Here is a 16,716-nt window from a genome sequence, read left to right on the forward strand (position 1 = left end):
ACTGTATTTGTGCTGTTTTAGAGTAATATTAGACCTCCAACAAGAGGTATGTCCATGATGCCTTGGTCCATTTTTTAGGATGGGTTCTTGTCTCCTACAATTTTAGTCTACTTGATCCAGTGAAACTTGGTGGCTGGGGATCTAAGCAGCTATTTGCTATTATGGTAAGAAGAAGTTGCCGCATTTTAACAGGGAGTGGATTCAAATAGTTGATTTCTACAATAGTATGCATAAATCTTGAACATGCAATGTATGGCATCAACAATCTCTTCATGCTACAACATAATTAGCACAAAATAGTTTTCATAAATCACTAAATGACAATTATCTCGCCTCTTTTTTCCCTTACAAACGTAAACCTAGCAAGCATAGGTAAATGAGACCATAGGTAAATGATTTACCTATGGAGAGAGATGTGGAGAGAGAGAGAGAGAGAGAGACGCAAGCATAGGTAAAGAAGACCATTGACAACAATATAAACGTAAACCTAGCAACCTTCTTTCCTTCTATTAACAATCCAGCTTGAACTAGCAACCAAAGCATTAGCATGGCACTAGTGAACCAACAAGCAGCTACTCCAGAACTTCACCCATGCGGAAGTGGTGCTGATGGCGGGCGGAGGATGCTGAGGGAGCACTTAAGCTAGGGCTTCAACTAGAGCTGATTATAGGCTGGGTTTGTACATAAAAATTTCAACTTTTAAATAAGCACGGTTCGAAGCCTCGACCAAAAATGAATATAGATTAAGCCCAAGGATTGACCCACGATCAGCTCTAGCTCTAACCACAAATATTGTTTCTCGATGGGGCCGATGCTGAAACCATTACCATGTTCTGATGATCACGAGGGTAGTTCTTGTCCACCACTGAAGCCATCGATGACCTGCCATGGATGATCACTGCTGCCACGCATGGCATGATTACTGTGGCCACAACCAAAGAGCTCTTTTTTTCCTCTTTTTTTTTTTTTCCTTCACTCCTTCTCCCAAACATCACAATAGAGATGGCAATTTTTTTAACCCTAGTTGACAATTTTTGTACTTTCGAAGGTTAATGTGGTGAGCAACCATCGGCTCGATCGATCCACATTTGACGGTGGTAGATCAGGTCTAGATAATAATTTATTCAATGAGATAGGATGGGTACAGAATAATGAATGATAAACAACCTCAATGTAATTTCAGTATAAATTAAAATAAAATAAAAATAAGCATGATTACATTTTAAATTCTAAATAAAAATTTGGTGGGGTCCGATCAAAATCTGACGCTCGAAGTCGTAGAAAATGTCCTCGGCGAAAAAGTCGTAGAAACTGCCATGCAAGCCCTGGCGTCGGATCGAATCTAAATCGCCGAAAAGCGGCGACGCATCGCCCTCCATCGCCCGGGTGGGATGCGTCCTCCCGTCTCCTCTTAACCTTCCCAAATCCGCCACCCTCCCTTTATCTATTCCCACGCCAAACCCTCGCACATGCCCTCCAGCCCCGCATTCGCGGCGCCGAGGACAGCCAGGGATCCTGTTGCCATAGCAAATCTAATTATAGCCGAAGGAGGAGGATTCACGGGCGCGGCGCGGTTTGCGGGCTAAGGGGGGTGGTGGTGGTGGATGGAGCTCGGATCTGGGCGCGCCCCTTTCGTTTTCGCGGCTGCGGGCGCAAGAAAACGAGGACGGAGGACGACAGACGGCGAGGTGGTGGGTGGTGGCAGTGGCGCGATGGGGTCGCACGGGGTAGGTACCCTCCACCGGTACCTGGGCGAGGAAGGAGCAGCAGAGATGCATGGGGATTACAATCAGCAGCAGAGTCCTCCCAAGTTGCTAACTTTGCCCACGGTTCTCACGCTCGGCCGGGTGGCTGCCGTTCCCCTTCTCGTGAGCAGTAGGTCTAATTTGATCTCTCTCTGAATGTCTCTTTCTCTCCGTTTCTATAGATGTATCTGAGATTTGTCTTTTAGGGGGAAAAAAAAAGAGTTCATCTTTGGGCTGTTTCGAGTATAAACGCGGAATCTTGGACGGCTGAATTGCACAAAGTTGCCAATATGTGTTTCAATATGTGTTTTCCTTCTCGAGAGAGATATTTCTATAGTGTCTTATTGTTTTGGAATGCTTGGTTTTGTTCTTTTGTTCTTAAGGGCCTTATCTTTTGCTGCCATGATTTTATCGCCTCGTTCTTTCATGATGTTAGAAAATTTTGGTTTTCATTCTCTCTTTGTGTTAATATATTTGGTGTTTGTAGTGTAAGATTTGTTTTTTTTTTGGGGGAAAATCACAAGAGTCTGTCTGGCTCTTGGACGTGGTAAAGACAGGAGATGGAATACTAATATTTTATGCTGCTATAAGGAATATTATGTTCATAGATCTCCTTCCATTTTATCTTTCTTCTTAGCCAATGATAAGATCTTCTTCCGTTTTATGCTGCCATAAGGACTATTATGTTCATAGATCTCCTTCCATTTTATCTTTTTTCTTAGCCAAGGATAAAATCTAATTTTTGATAATGAGCAAATGACACAATAGGCTTTACAAGGAAGAAGGAGAGATGATGAGAGTTGGAGAGATAGGAATGAACCTGCCAATGATCAGGAAGCCATTGAAGAAAAAAAAAAGAGTAGAATGTGTGGAGAAGACGAGATGGAACACTGTGTATTAATTGGAAATTGAAGGGATCTACATGCCCTGGAAGAATGAGGCGCCGATGACATTCATCTCCTAATAGAGAAGCCAAGACCACAAGTAATGGGGCATTATGTCAAAGCACTTTGTTAGAAACAAAGACGAGTCAATGAAACCCCAGTTAGTGTTCATTTGAATTGTAGCATTGTCAAAGCATTCTGCAATTATGCTCTCATAAAACATACCATCCAACCGCATTTGGGATTACGTGCTCATCAAACCCCTTCCCACTGGCACAGATACACAAAATACTTGTTGATCACTTCACCATTTTGTACAAGCCTTCCGATGCATCATAAGCGTATTATGGCCTTTTTTTCCTGCCTTATGTTTATGTTTATGCATGTACATGCGTGTGCACTCTCCCAATTTATACTCTATCATTCTATTTTAGTAGATTCAATAAAGTGCTTCCAGTGCATGTATTGTAGTTTTAGAACTGTATTATAGCCTTTTGTCCCTGCCTTATGTTTAGGTTTATGCATCTATATGCATGCGTACTCTCCTAGTCTATATTTTGAAGTTCTATTTTATGAGATCCAGTAAAGCACTTCCAGTGCATGTATTGTAGTTTTAGAAATATAGAAAAAGTGAAAACCTCATGGTGTTAATGCTTGTCATGTCCATTCTGTTTTGCTAATGTGATATATTAGAAATCATCTTTTCTTGCATATGCTGTGCTAAGACAATGATATATTTTTGTATGAATCCCTTTTTTTGAGTAGTTTGATCGTTATGTTATTTTTAGAGTGCACATGTGCTGAGGCTAACATGTCATTTTTCTTCACTAGCTTATCACATGAATGGCTGCTGGGCACCAACTGCAACAACTAGCATCTTTCTTGTTGCAGCATTCACAGACTGGCTAGATGGTTATATTGCACGAAAGGTGTGTGGTTTCTATCTCCTAAAGGGGCATGTATCAATCATTGGTGTAGTTTAACGACATTATTTTGGTCTTTTCTATTTGTCAGATGAGGCTAGGAACGGCTTTTGGTGCTTTCTTGGATCCTGTAGCTGATAAGGTTTCCCTTTTCTTATGAATATGTATATAATTCTAAATATTATACTAGTTTGTCTTGCAATTTCCATTATTAGTATAGTTCAAGTTTTTTATTTTACAATTCAAGAGTCTTATTTGAGCTTTTCTGATGTTTGTTTGGTCACAGCTTATGGTTGCTGCCACATTAGTGTTATTGTGTACAGAACCTGCGGACATTGTTTTATTTGTTGATGTACCATGGCTTTTGACAGTACCATCAATTGCCATCATATGTAGAGAGGTAGGCACATTTTTTTTCAATTAGCAATGTTGTATTCTTTTCAACTTATCATCAACCAATTTCAGCATTCATATTTCTCTTTGTAGATAACAATGTCAGCAGTTAGAGAGTGGGCTGCATCCCAAGGAAGTAGGGCCCTTCAGGTTGCTTTTCTGATTCTCTCCTTTGACTATATTGTCAATTTCATTTATCATGATAATGTTTCGAGATATGCCATTCAGTTAAAATTTTTTAATATTGCCCTGTATGCCTCATGTCAGTCTGTTGCGGTCAGCAATCTGGGAAAATGGAAAACAGCAGCGCAAATGACTGCACTGAGTATCCTTCTTGCTACCAGAGACCCAAGGTTCATTATTCTCTTTCTACAACACTAAATTTGATCTATGATGTTATCTATTACATATTATATGTTTCAATATATTCTATTATGTTACCGCTTTTTCTGCATTACCCGGTTTTATTCTGATGCCCATTCGCCGTCGTCTTCTTTTTTTCTTAATACATTGCACAGTCTAACAGGATCAGATGTTATTGTTTCTTCTGGCGTACTTCTGTTATATATATCTGCGGCTCTTTCTGTTTGGTCGCTAATCATGTACATGAGCAAAATCTGGAGGGTATTACTTCAGTAGTCATGTCTAGCATTATATCAATACTCTGGGATCTGATGAGGGGCACGGATTCTGTTCCTCTATGTATATGTCAGTTGATTCCTGAAGTTGTAGGAACAAGCTTTCTTCTCCAGATCTCATGGTTCCATTCACTAACTAGTAGAGAAGGCTTCTGTTCATAGATGAACTGCAACCAGCAGTGATTTTATACCACTTGTTTACATTTACCTGGGACTGGATATTCTTGTTGGAGAAGGAACAATTTGGAGCCTTCACTGTGTACCGGCCAGGCATATCTGGAGTTTAATTTGGACAATAATTCCATCATCGAATTTCAAGAAGTGTTTTGGTTCACTCGTAGGTGGCAGTTTACATCAGTTACAAGAGGCGCCGTTGTTTCATTTTCTTTATGAAGGAATGCTGGTGGACATTTCTAGATTGAGGTTTAGCAAACTTCAGAGTAGTAGAGAAGCTGGAACATCTGAATCAAATGCCATAAAGTAGGGAGATAGTTGCATTAGTCTCATAAGATCCGTGTCAATATTATTAAGACTGGTATGAATTTGCATATGCTGGTGCATAATATTGTGAGCAGATGGTTTTACGGTAGGTGGGCAATATGAATAGCATATAGTCTACAATACTACATAATACACTCGGTCAAAGATTTGTATGAGGATTTTCAGAAGTCTGGTCCATTATTTCATATTTGTTTCCCTGGTTTTGTTATCTCTGGATGAAGATATAATTCTCTGTAATTTTTCATTATGTGGCGTATATATCTCTGTCAAATTTGGCCGGAATGCTATTTCTTCATGTTTTGGGCAGGGGAAAAATTGCTTTATCGAGAGCTTGATTTCATACTGCTAATGCATATTTATTCACATTTGGTAAAATTGTCATCTGAGAACCACATTTTCCTTTATGAAACTAATGATGGTGAGGTCTCGTCTCTAGCTTCAGCCTTCCAAAACCTTGCATCCTTTTGGTTCTGTTTCATCATACTCTTGTGTTTTGCTGTGTTTCTGTTGGACGTTGGAGGAAAACTCTATGATTTTTATAATGAGTGTTTTACCAAGTATATTTGCAAAAATTCATGAGTATAGATGCCTGTCGTGCTGTCCACTTGGTTCTCATTGCTTGGACATTGTTTTGGAAAAAAGGTATCATGTCACTTCCTTGATATCCAGCAACAATTCTATGGCAACTCATGTGACAAGCTCGAACAGGCTTTTGTCCAAGGAAGAGCTCTTTTGTAAGTTGAAGCAGAATTGATCAATATCTAAGGTATTCTTCAAGTTAGGCATTGAAGCTTTTTGTCTGGCTATCTGTCTGAGGGTGACTTCTCGTTCAGAAGTCCAAGATGCGTAGTTGTTGGACATTGATGCTATACCTAAAAGTTTTTTTTTTCAAAACAATTTTTTTCTTGCACCCATCCTTTGTTTTAATCGTCTATATATGAAGCCAAATATTCTTATGATAATTTATTGCACAAGATTGTTCAAATATGCTGCACATAGAAAGTGACAAGGAAATGAAGTAATCATGCCGGTCTGGTGAAATCGAACTAATCTTTTATAATGTGATGTCACCATAATGCAAATGAACTATCATTGAACAACTTGGGCATGGCTTGACAATATTCTTGTCGTCTTTTTTTCCCCAAGTTATTTTCTCAGGTTAGAAACAAGTTGATCTCAAGCCCCATTTTGAGGTTCAGCAACAAGCCAAGCTTATACAACTCTTGACTCAAAATAAATAAATTAATAAATAAGTGAAAACTTTGCCTTGGCTTGATAATGGACTCTCACCAGAAATTTGCTTCATCCTGGTATATGCCAAACTTGAGGTAAATTTGTAACTAAGCTTGGCTCAGGGGCTTTAATAAAGTAAATGTTTAATATACCACCTTTGCTTCTGGGTCTCACTCCTCTCCCATTTTCTTCACTGCTCACCATTTGCAGCGATATCAAGCCGGATTCAGGTTTTACCAAACCCAAACCTATACTGGATGCATTGAAAGATTGAATCAGGTATGAATTTGCTTTCAGGTAATAAAAATATATATTAGGTTTGAGTCGGGTGGAGGTAGGGTTTGAATATTTATTAGATGGAAAAAAAAAAGACGTCCCAGTACATGAGCTAACAAAATTAGATGTATATATCTAGGCGGTGATGGACTAATATTATCATTGGATATAAACTATTATATGTTGAAAAGTTAATCAAGCTAAATATTAAATTTATCTATAAAATATAATCATGAACATTGAGTAGATTAATTATATGATGATAATAGACAAAATTTTGAAAAAAAAATATTTATAATTTAAACTATATAAAAAATTGATATTATAGATGTATTTATATATGGCTCAATATGCACATATATGGTAAATGGGATAATTTGTATGGGTTCGGATCGAGTCTAGGTTGGATATTTGGTTTGCAGGTCGGTGTAAGAGCCCCACTCACCATACTCCTCGGGGTAGTTCTATATACACCCCCCCTATTGCTCAGGACACCCCCCAAAAACCAAAAAAAAAAAAACCCAAACTAACCTTTAGTGTAATTACCATATTGCCCTTGAAATTTTCTCATACACCCCCTTCCTCCTCCTCCGTTTCGTTTTGAAAAGAAAAAAAAAAACACCCCTCAAACCCCCCTTAAACCCCTCCTCCCCCGTTCCCCCTTCTCCCTCTCGTCGCCGGCATTCTCCCGATCTCCGACCACCTCGCCGGCTTCTTCCGGAACCACCTCGCCGGCTTCTTCCGAATTTTTTTTTTTCACGGTTCGTGCTCCGTTCGGCACTGGATCGCCGAACAAAAGGCTTCTGTTCGGCTGAACAGTGCCGAACAGAAGCCTTCTGTTCGGCAACCCTCAACCGAACAGATCTGTTCGGCTGCACAGTGCCGAACAGAAGGCTTCTGTCCGGCACTGTTCAGCCGAACAGAAGCCTTTTGTTCGGCGATCCAGTGCCGAACGGAGCACGAACCGTGAAAAAAAAAAATTTCGGAAGAAGCCGGCGAGGTGGTTCCGGGAGAAGCCGGCGAGGTGGTCGGAGATCGGGAGAATGCCGGCGACGAGAGGAAGAAGGGGGAACGGGGGGTTTTGGGCGTTGGCGAGGTATTTTGGAGGGGAAGAGCGGGGTGGGGGGGGTTTGGGGGGTGTAGAGAGCAATTTGGGTGAGGGGGTGGGGAGGGTGGGGGGTAATTTAGGAATTTTTAATTTTTTAGGGGTGTCCTTAGCAAATGGGGGGGGTGTAGAGAGTATTTAATTTTTTTTTAATTTTTGGGGGGTGTCCTGAGCAATAGGAGGGGTGTATATAGAACCACCCTACTCCTCGTCATCCCGAGCCATTCTCCATCGCTCCTGCCCTGCCCCATCAAACCCACCATTCGTTCGACCAAATGCCTCCGTCCAGATCCAAGGCCGACGATAAGATCCTCAGCTACGGCGATGTCGTCCTCCGGAGGTCCGACCTAGACATCCTCCATGGCCCCCACTACATCAACGACCGCCTCATCGAGTTCTACTTTGCCCACCTCTCCCCACCCTTCCCCGTCCTCCTCGTCCCGCCCTCTATCTCCTTCTGGCTCTCCAACTGCCCCGACCCGGTTTCCCTCTCCGAAGCTGCCACCCCTCTCAAACTCCCCCAAAGAGATATCATCCTCTTCACCGTCAACAATAACAGCGACGTGACGTCCGCCGATGGCGGAACGCACTGGAGTCTCCTGGTGTACTATAGAGCGACCAACGAGTTCGTGCACCACGATAGCAGCCAAGGGATGAACCGGTGGCACGCCGAGACGCTGGTCGAGGCGGTGAAGCGGTTCGTCGTAGGCGACGGCGAAGCTCGTTATGTCGAAGGCTTCACGCCGCAGCAGAACAATGGTTATGACTGCGGTTTGTATGTGATGACGATTGCGAGGGTGGTATGCGATTGGTTTCGGGAGGGCGGGGCGAAGAATGAGCGGGAGAGATGGTTTTCGGCTTTGAAAGAGGAGGTAGATGCCGCAGCAGTGGCCGAGCTCAGAGGGGAGGTGTTGAGGCTTATTTTGGGGTTAATGGAGAAAAAGTGAAAACTTTAATTGGTAAAGAGTTTGGTGATCTTCTTTCTTAACCACTTCCAGTTTGCTTCTTATTGCTGCATTTGTCGTTGTTGTTAAATTCGATAGTTTGGTAACATTTTTAGTAGTTGACGAACATTGTTCTTTATGCAAGAATTTTAAATTAGATGTGGCTCGCTAATTTGAATTGGTGAATTTGTTTGGTGCTGTGATGCTCAATAATTTGCCTCTTTAGAGCATCTTTTTATTGTGCCGATTTTGAGTTTGGACAGGGCCTAGAAATCGATGTGATCAAATTGGAAAACTTCTTTCTCTGGTTTCTGGTTGTTCAAGAATGTCGAACAGATTGATTTGCTTTCTGCATTTCAGTGGGTAGCAAACACCTTTTAACACCGGTACTTACCAAAATTGTAATAGAGCTAATGTGTCTTGCTTGCTGACATAGAGCACCATCAATTTGAAGGGCCAAAGGCTGCACCATGTAGAAGCATGCATGGATGACCAAGATGGTTGCTGTTAAGTCGATGAACATGACATTCTACTGATGTTGATAATAGGGCTAAAGAAGGATAACAAGAGTTTAAAAGGTTATTTAAGGAAAAGTGAACATGGATCCTTATTAAAATTGTCGGGAGGGTGTCTAAAAGGTACAGAAATTATGGGGCATATATTTTATAACTTAAATTTGAGTCTGCTTGATGGGTGGGGAATTGATGATGCTTTCTTTTTTATTTGATGGGGCTATGCTTACTGTGATTTGATTAGGGCTATGCTTCCTGTGATTTAGGAGTCGATAGTGGTGAGATTGTTGATTTTCGCATGTATTTAAGCGACCTCAGCAATTGCATGTTAAACAAGTTCAGAGGGCTTTCTTTGGATGGACAGTCACCCTCGTTTATAGGGAATGTTGTAGAACTTAATGAAAGCTACATTAGCTTATCTTGATGTTGGATTTTATGTTTCTGCTTCATAGGTAGGTTTATCAACACTATTCTCCTCATCTTCTTTCTTTATGGTCATAAGCTTGCGACCCACTTGAGCCCTTATAGTTTCATGCCTGAAATCTTTGAAAATTTAAACAATGAAGAGTTGATTTGTCATTTTCTTCATTTCTTGAGATATATTTTTACATAAGATAAATTAAGTGAATAAGTGTGTGCATATATATATATATGATTTATCAATTACGTTACCGTGGATGAGGTTTTCAATTGGATTGAAATAATCATATTTATTCTTGATTTATTAATCTGAATTGCTTTTTATTCACAACTCATCCCTCTTGTTTGAAAAAGTGTTTCTAAAAGAAAATAGTTTTTGCTTATTTCTATTACTTACTACTATTCTTTAATGTTGTAGACTTTATATGATTATGACATCTGCCAACTAGTCTTATACGAAAACCATTTAGATGTGTTTTTTTTTTCAATTTCCTATCAACTTGAATTAATTAAAATCTTTCTTCACCTTTTCCATGATATGACTGTTTCCCCTCCCACCCCATTCCCCAGTCAACCCTGCCCATGTTTCTTTTCTAACTAGAGGTTTGATGGTGCTCGGTGGTAAGAAGCAGAAAAAAAAAAAAAAAATAAACTGGAACTTTTGGGTGGACTGTGCAAAACCAGCTATCATGAAATTGTTCCTGCCTACGGCAATCAATTTGAAAATTTGCCAAGTTGTGAAGGCAATTTTCTAAAACAATATTTATTTTGTGGTGTTAAGATCTTGTGAAAACATATTTGTAGCTGCAGATGCAGTTTTTTTCTTGCAGGTTTAGAAGTTCCTTTCCTTCCAACAATGATATTGGTTTTGGGTGAGCACTCATAGGAAAATTGTCAACATGTTACGTGCCATCTGTAAGTAATTGTGTTTAGTGGCACGTTAGCCGATTCTATTGGTGGACTATGGCATTCACTAGATCACAGTTTTTATTGGCTAATGGTGCTTCCTCTCGCTGTCCGAATAGAACACTAGTTAACTCGATAACCCCATTTAAGTAATTCAGAATCAATTATATGAGCTTGAAATTTGTGATTTTGCAATATTTTGTTCTGTCATGCTCCTTTTCTGTCTTTGCTGTTCATACAATGATTTTATCATCAGACGGATGCTGAGGGCTTTCCATCTATTAAACTTTTTTAATTTCATGTGTATGAAAATTTTTTGACGCTCTATCTTTCTCTTTTAGGTAGTTGAGAATGTTGCTTCCAGGTCTGCTTCCAGGTCTGGCAATGCATACACACTATCACCCTTCACAAGGATTTTCCCCCTCCTACAGAGTCCTTTTAAAATTTGTGGTTGGTTTGCTTGTTGTTGTCAGGAGTGGCTGATATCATTTCATTTAGTAAAAGTTGTGGCTCAGAACTCAGAAAATTGCCTTGTAATCAACTCAGCTGAGTAACTGCTCTGAAATACCAATATTATTGTGTTGAAAATTAAATGCCATTTTTTGATGTGTAAATGGCACTGGGTCTGAACCATGTATTCAGAGAGTTATTAAAACAGACTCTGAATAGTCTCTACTCTTAATTCAGTCAAAAGCAGAGGCTGCAGATCAGACTATTAGATGTGTGAATAAGTATAGATGGATTGTTAAATTACATAATATATGGTATTCGTTAAATATGATCTGATTGTTTAAGTTAAAATTTAGCATTATGTGCTATTAAGTACGTCTTTAGAATAGCTATTAGTTTCTATGCCAATCAATTCAAATTTTAAATAAGAACGAAACTGGTCAATTATCGATTGTCATGTGGAATTGAAAAACAAAGCTATTGATGTATCAAAAATAAAAGAAGCTATTATGCAAAAAATGTTTATAACTTCTGATTAATTTTCTGTTTTAGCATCATTACTGCTTATTCAATGATAGCCATCTGCTGCTGTTACGTTAAAAACATTAAATAGGATGAATAAGCAGCTAATTCTCTTTTTCAATGGTTATTAAACTGGAGAAATGATTGCTAATGATCCAAGGTGAAAGACTCAATTTCAGTTAAAGCAATAACAGGATACTAGTGAATATATCCTTTTTTAAATAAAAATGCTCTTATAGTCTGTTTCCTCTCTGGTGATTGTCATCTGATGGGCTTCAGAAACCCTTTCCTGATACCTTGCACCAAGAAAAGGATTAGAGAAAAGCCGGGGATGATATTTCTCATGCACCATACATGCCAAGTAGATGCCAAAATCAAATGTCACACTGTTTAGCTGGATCAGAGCTCTGTGATCAACACTCTTGATTGATAAATTCTTAGTGTGCTAAATGACTCTTTGGCAGATCGCCGCCTTTGTTAGATCAGCAATGGAGTGCATCTCTTTTTCAGTCTAGACCAGAGAGGAGAAATCCAGTAAGAATAGAACAGCAGCTGGATGGTGTCAGTTTTTGAAGGTAAAAGCAATGATTAAAGGGGCTCTCATGGAGTTGTTAAAAAAAAAAACATGGTTGTGATGGTGTGTGCAGCCCCTCAAGGCTTTGAGTGCAAGCCAAGGCAGGCCAGGCCCCATCATCACATCATAGCCCATTTCTATTACATGCTATGCCCATCATATGGGCTAAGAGAAAAAGGTGAATGATAAGATAAAAAAGAAATGATGACAACCATCAATTTGATGACGATAGTATGATTCACATCAAATGCTTTTAAAGCTGAGTCTTCATAACCGACTTGGTTTGAAACAAATTTTGTGGTGCTTTGTTGAAAAAGAAGAATGAGAGATGAGTATTGTATTTCTGCTTGTCTTTACAGTATATAGGAGCAGTCTTTATATAGTACTGCGAGATTGACGAAGTTTGGTAAGGCCGACTAAGTTTAACACAATCAATCAAAGTAAAGTTTGATAAGATCGTCTAATTTTGGCACAATTAATCTTTATGGAGGCTAATTATGTTTGGCACAATTAATCACAAATCTATTAATGGTCCTACAATGATTCTAACAACGTCCATGGTTCCTGATAGATAGGAGCATGACACTTTCTGAATGGAAGAAACAAAATCTTTACACCAACTAATGCATTCTATAAAATGCAGTAACTGATAAGTTTATTATAATTTGTTACTGAAACACTTAGATACGACAAGGCATTCGGATGAACAAACCAGGTGGCTGTAGTTGTCATCATGGCCATCAGCTAACTCAACAGCAATTGATTTATAACATTGAGGCCATGCCATAAGCCCAAATAGCTGAAGCTGGGATCGGTGCTTTAATGGCTTTGGCATTTTGTCCGTTAAAATGCCCTGGCCGAAGTTGACCTGGGAGTATTAACAATTAAATTCAAGTCCTTCTTCTTGAGTTAGAAGCCTGGGTTATCTTAATGTCGATATAGTTTAAGATTGTGGCGTATTTCTCTAGATCTCGCCTGTCTGCCCTTATAAAATATAGAGACCAAAGCCTAAACTAGAGAAAGTTTCCTTTCTATAAATTTGTGGTTTTCAAGGCTCTGGTGTCGAGGCTTTAACCACCTCTTACTGGAAAAATTAAATGCGAGTTGGACTTGGAGGGATGGATGGGTAGGAGGTTCTCTGAGGAGGAAGGGGGGTCACAGAGACACAGAAAGGAGAGTGGCGGCGAGTTGATACGAGAGGAGAAATGATGGGAAAAGGAGAGGAGGAGGATGGGTTTTGGACTGTGGACTGCTTGAGGGGGAGGCTGCTTGCAGAGAGAGTGGCTTCCAAGGCTGCCAAGGCTGAAGTTGATCTCATGGCCAAAAAGGTCTGCAATTCTTGCTCCCCATTGTAAGACATTTTATTGCTTGCCACTTCCTTTGGGACATTACTGGCTTTTTGCTGCTGCTGTTGTTTAACCGGTTTCAAATTTTGGGTCTTTCCTCAGCTGGCAGAGCTAGAAAGGCAGATGGATGTAGAGATCAAGTGCAGGAACAGAGCTGAGAAAAGGCTCAAGTTTGCATTGAAGAAGATGGAATCCCTGCAGCTCCGGGATGTTCCAAGCCAGCTGAGTTTTTCTGAAAGTTCCACCAGCTCATCCCCTGGATGCTTCTTGGGTTTCCAGAGATCCAAAGGGTCGAAGCCTGACGATCGGCCGCTGGATTCTGGACAATGTAGCACAAGGGGAGAGGTCGAGACAGCGCAGGAGGATCTCGGCGGAGATGTTTGTTCTGGCAATTCTTCAGTTGATTTGCCCCTTCATCTGGTTTCACGAGAAGGGAGCTGGAGTTCGGTTGGCACTATGCATTCTGATAGCAAGGGAGGAACTCATCACAAAGACAGTGGAAAATTATATAGCAATCTTCGCCTTCATGAATTAATTATTGGTGATATAAGGTATGTTTTATCTAAGAGACTAAGCATGTGCATAATATCTATGACCATGAGTGTGGTTTCTTCCTTCCATTTTTTTCCCTTGTGCCTAGTAATTTGAACGATCGCCATTGATATTTTAAGTAGGATTCACTCTAGGATGTTGCAAAATATTAGATGAATCGTGCACAAGATATGCAATTGATGTGGTCTACTTTGTTTCACTGCCGTTCAAGTTTGCATTATTTGTGATAATTTTTAATATTTGATACATGCGAACCCAAAAGGTACTATTACATTCTCATTGTCCCTCTGGAAGAGCTCCACTGTGATCTCAATGCTGCTGGGGCTAGACTTTATGGAGGAGAATGAAAATGGCAATCATTTGCTTAAAATTGGATCTAATTTTGGATTTTCTAGCAAATTTAGCTTCATTTGGCAGACATTATATAGTGTTAAGTATGCTTAAGGTAAAGGAAGATGAGAGAACTGAATTCATGATCGATGGATTACTTACAGTAGTATCTGCAAAATATAGTGTCAGAGTGATTGTTTATACCTGTGTTTCTACCTTAAATTCTTGAGTAGCCCGGCGAAGGCTGCAATATGAACTTCACGCCTTCCATTCTCAAATAATTATGAAAAAGAAAAGATTTGGTGTTCTTGATTCGAGTCTAGCTCTCCTAAACCTTCGGTGGTCCAATTGAGAGTTTAAGTTCTCTTTCAACTTCTAGTGTAATCATTAAGTTTCAATTCTCTATGTAGTTATTCTTAGGCATTGTAGGTTCTGTTTTGTCATGTTTCCACATCTCCATCTTCTAAGAAAGCATAGGGTTACCTCTGCTTAGATAAATAGGAAAAGGATTTGCTTTGGCATGCTAAAATGCATTAAAGTAAAATATTTTTCAGCCAGCTCTATGTGCTTTATCATCGTATTAAAAGTTTAGTTTGGTTTTCTTGACGAACAATGTTTTCCTGTTATCTTGCGACTCTTTCAAGTGCAGACTTGATGCCTCTTAAATCGCACAGAAGACTAGTTGTTTGGCGCAATAAAATAAATCATAGAAGCACAAGGTGACCTCAAGAGAAAATGGTACATTTGATGCACAAGGAAAAATGAGATTAAGATGGGGAATCGTCTGCTGCTAGGGAAGATTTCAGCTTAGGTAACTCAGTTCTTTATGGCATATTGGTAATTTAGACTTGCTAATAGTTGTAATGTCTTACTGGTCAAGAGATTGGGCGAAACAGAATATGAAGTGTCAGTTAGAGATGTGTCTCTATTATTCACCATGAGTATCCATGTCTTCCTATTTTGATGGGCCCATGATGCTATGAGTTTGTAACAAGAGGTGCTGATGAGATTTTCTCAAGGAGATAATCATTGTGAAGTATGGACAAAATAATGTCTATAACCTACTTCCATGAGTGCATCCGGTCCAATGTACTGAGATTTTTTCAGCTTCTTAGGTGTTTTTGTCTCATAACATGTTTCTTTCTCACAGCATTATGTGGATTATCAAATCTCACAAAAATTTCTTTCCAAGCCCCAACTTATGAAAGATTACAAACCCAAAACACATGATTATTGTGCATGCATGAACATGCATTTCATTGTTTTTTTTTTTTGTAGTCGAGGGAACTGAAACGAACTTTTTTTTGAGGAAGAACTGAAACTAACTGATATTCTAGTGGCACCCGCATTCTACTTTGGTGCTTTTTGAGCTTTCTCTAAGGCATGGCTATATTGGCTAAGGAAGTTAACTTTGTTTAGATACAGCTTCGAGAGACCACCTTGGTTATGGTTTACTGCCACTATCTTGTTCATCTGATTCTGATTTGGTGATGTATTGTGCAACCAAAAGTAGTCCCTGGCAAAATTTCTTGAGATTCAATCACACATATACCTTCCAAGTTTATAAATAATTTCTAAAGATCATGTGAATCAAAAAAACAAAATCTAAATATTGTGGCCTATATAGCAATATTAAATAAACACACTAGCTGCCAGGAGTAGAGCCACCAGCATCTTCAATAATCGTATTAAAATTTAAGATTTGGAAAGCATTATTCAATTTAGTTAAACCACACCGTGCGTGTTTCTAATTCAAAGTACAATGATGCTGACCTCTCAAAAAGTGCATTGACACTGCTTAGCTTTTCTCACCTCTTTAGTAAAATTCTTACTTTGTAAGTGATTGATCTCAGTGGTATATGTAAGAAAAACTCCAGTGAAACCTCTCTCTCTCTCTCTCTCTCTCTCTCTCTCTCTAATATATTTATTCAGTTTTGGGGGGTCTGTTGGCATATACTCATCAAGCTTACTATTCTGCAACCTCTATTAGCAGTGAAGGACTCCATGGCGCAGTGAATCAGACTGAATCTGTGGAGAATTCACTAGCTTTGGTTCCAGTAAGCATGTGGCCTACTTCAGGAGATGGCAAATCATCGGCCAGTAATGATGTGCAGAGAGTTCTTGCTTCCCTCAGACATGTCAAGGAACAATTGCAAAACTCGATCAGGAGAATTGCAGCTGATAGCCTTCCCATGGAGCTGCATGGCCAGCGAGCCACATGCTCATTGGAGACTTTGCAGTGCACAGGTACCAGTAGACATGTAGAGAGGGATGGAACACCAGATATTTGACAGTTCCAGAAAAGGTCTTGTTTTGTTCAGTGTGTTCTATTTGTTGATATCATGAAACAATATAACTTATCACCAAACTTCTCATGTTGCTCCATGTTGTTTTGCGACTTATATAAATTTCTTAAGATTCATAATGTGCTATGTGTGCCATGATTGTCTGAAGATGAACTA

General features: G+C 39.6%; 3 protein-coding genes across 11 annotated transcripts; all 3 read left to right on the top strand.

Moving 5' to 3' along the window:
- The first annotated feature begins 1,304 nt into the window (after window positions 1-1,304).
- Window positions 1,305-6,046, top strand: LOC103702841 (cardiolipin synthase (CMP-forming)). Of its 5 annotated transcripts, none has more exons than XM_026802894.4 (7): window positions 1,305-1,875; window positions 3,461-3,558; window positions 3,644-3,694; window positions 3,839-3,952; window positions 4,039-4,095; window positions 4,213-4,298; window positions 5,727-6,046. In XM_026802894.4, the coding sequence occupies exons 1-7, from the start codon at window positions 1,605-1,607 to the stop codon at window positions 5,836-5,838; spliced, it is 789 nt and encodes a 262-aa protein (XP_026658695.3). In that variant the 5' UTR covers window positions 1,305-1,604; the 3' UTR covers window positions 5,839-6,046. The 5 variants fall into 5 exon arrangements, with proteins under 5 accessions (XP_026658695.3, XP_008783647.3, XP_088559701.1 ...); XM_008785425.5 differs by lacking the exon at window positions 5,727-6,046 and adding an exon at window positions 4,464-5,366; XM_088703575.2 differs by having other exon boundaries at window positions 1,338-1,875; window positions 4,213-4,270; window positions 5,784-6,046.
- A 1,824-nt stretch (window positions 6,047-7,870) lies between these two features.
- Window positions 7,871-11,086, top strand: LOC113460902 (Cysteine proteinases superfamily protein). Its single transcript, XM_008785428.5, has 2 exons — window positions 7,871-8,657; window positions 10,822-11,086. The coding sequence occupies exon 1, from the start codon at window positions 7,974-7,976 to the stop codon at window positions 8,643-8,645; it is 672 nt and encodes a 223-aa protein (XP_008783650.3). The 5' UTR covers window positions 7,871-7,973; the 3' UTR covers window positions 8,646-8,657; window positions 10,822-11,086.
- Window positions 10,822-16,676, top strand: LOC103702843 (uncharacterized). Of its 5 annotated transcripts, XR_015968433.1 has the most exons (4): window positions 10,822-13,354; window positions 13,475-13,923; window positions 14,904-15,065; window positions 16,248-16,676. XR_015968433.1 is itself a non-coding variant. In XM_088703573.1 (3 exons), the coding sequence occupies exons 2-3, from the start codon at window positions 13,496-13,498 to the stop codon at window positions 16,543-16,545; spliced, it is 729 nt and encodes a 242-aa protein (XP_088559699.1). In that variant the 5' UTR covers window positions 11,225-13,377; window positions 13,475-13,495; the 3' UTR covers window positions 16,546-16,676. The 5 variants fall into 5 exon arrangements, 4 of the variants coding, with proteins under 4 accessions (XP_088559699.1, XP_088559697.1, XP_088559698.1 ...); XM_088703573.1 differs by lacking the exon at window positions 14,904-15,065 and having other exon boundaries at window positions 11,225-13,377; window positions 16,245-16,676; XM_088703571.1 differs by lacking the exon at window positions 14,904-15,065 and having other exon boundaries at window positions 11,225-13,354; window positions 16,245-16,676.
- The last annotated feature ends 40 nt before the right edge of the window (window positions 16,677-16,716 follow it).

The sequence above is a fragment of the Phoenix dactylifera genome, chromosome 8 (assembly GCF_051530095.1).
Source record: "Phoenix dactylifera cultivar Ajwa chromosome 8, Ajwa_hap1_PhDact_Kaust_v1.1, whole genome shotgun sequence".
NCBI lineage: Eukaryota > Viridiplantae > Streptophyta > Magnoliopsida > Arecales > Arecaceae > Phoenix > Phoenix dactylifera.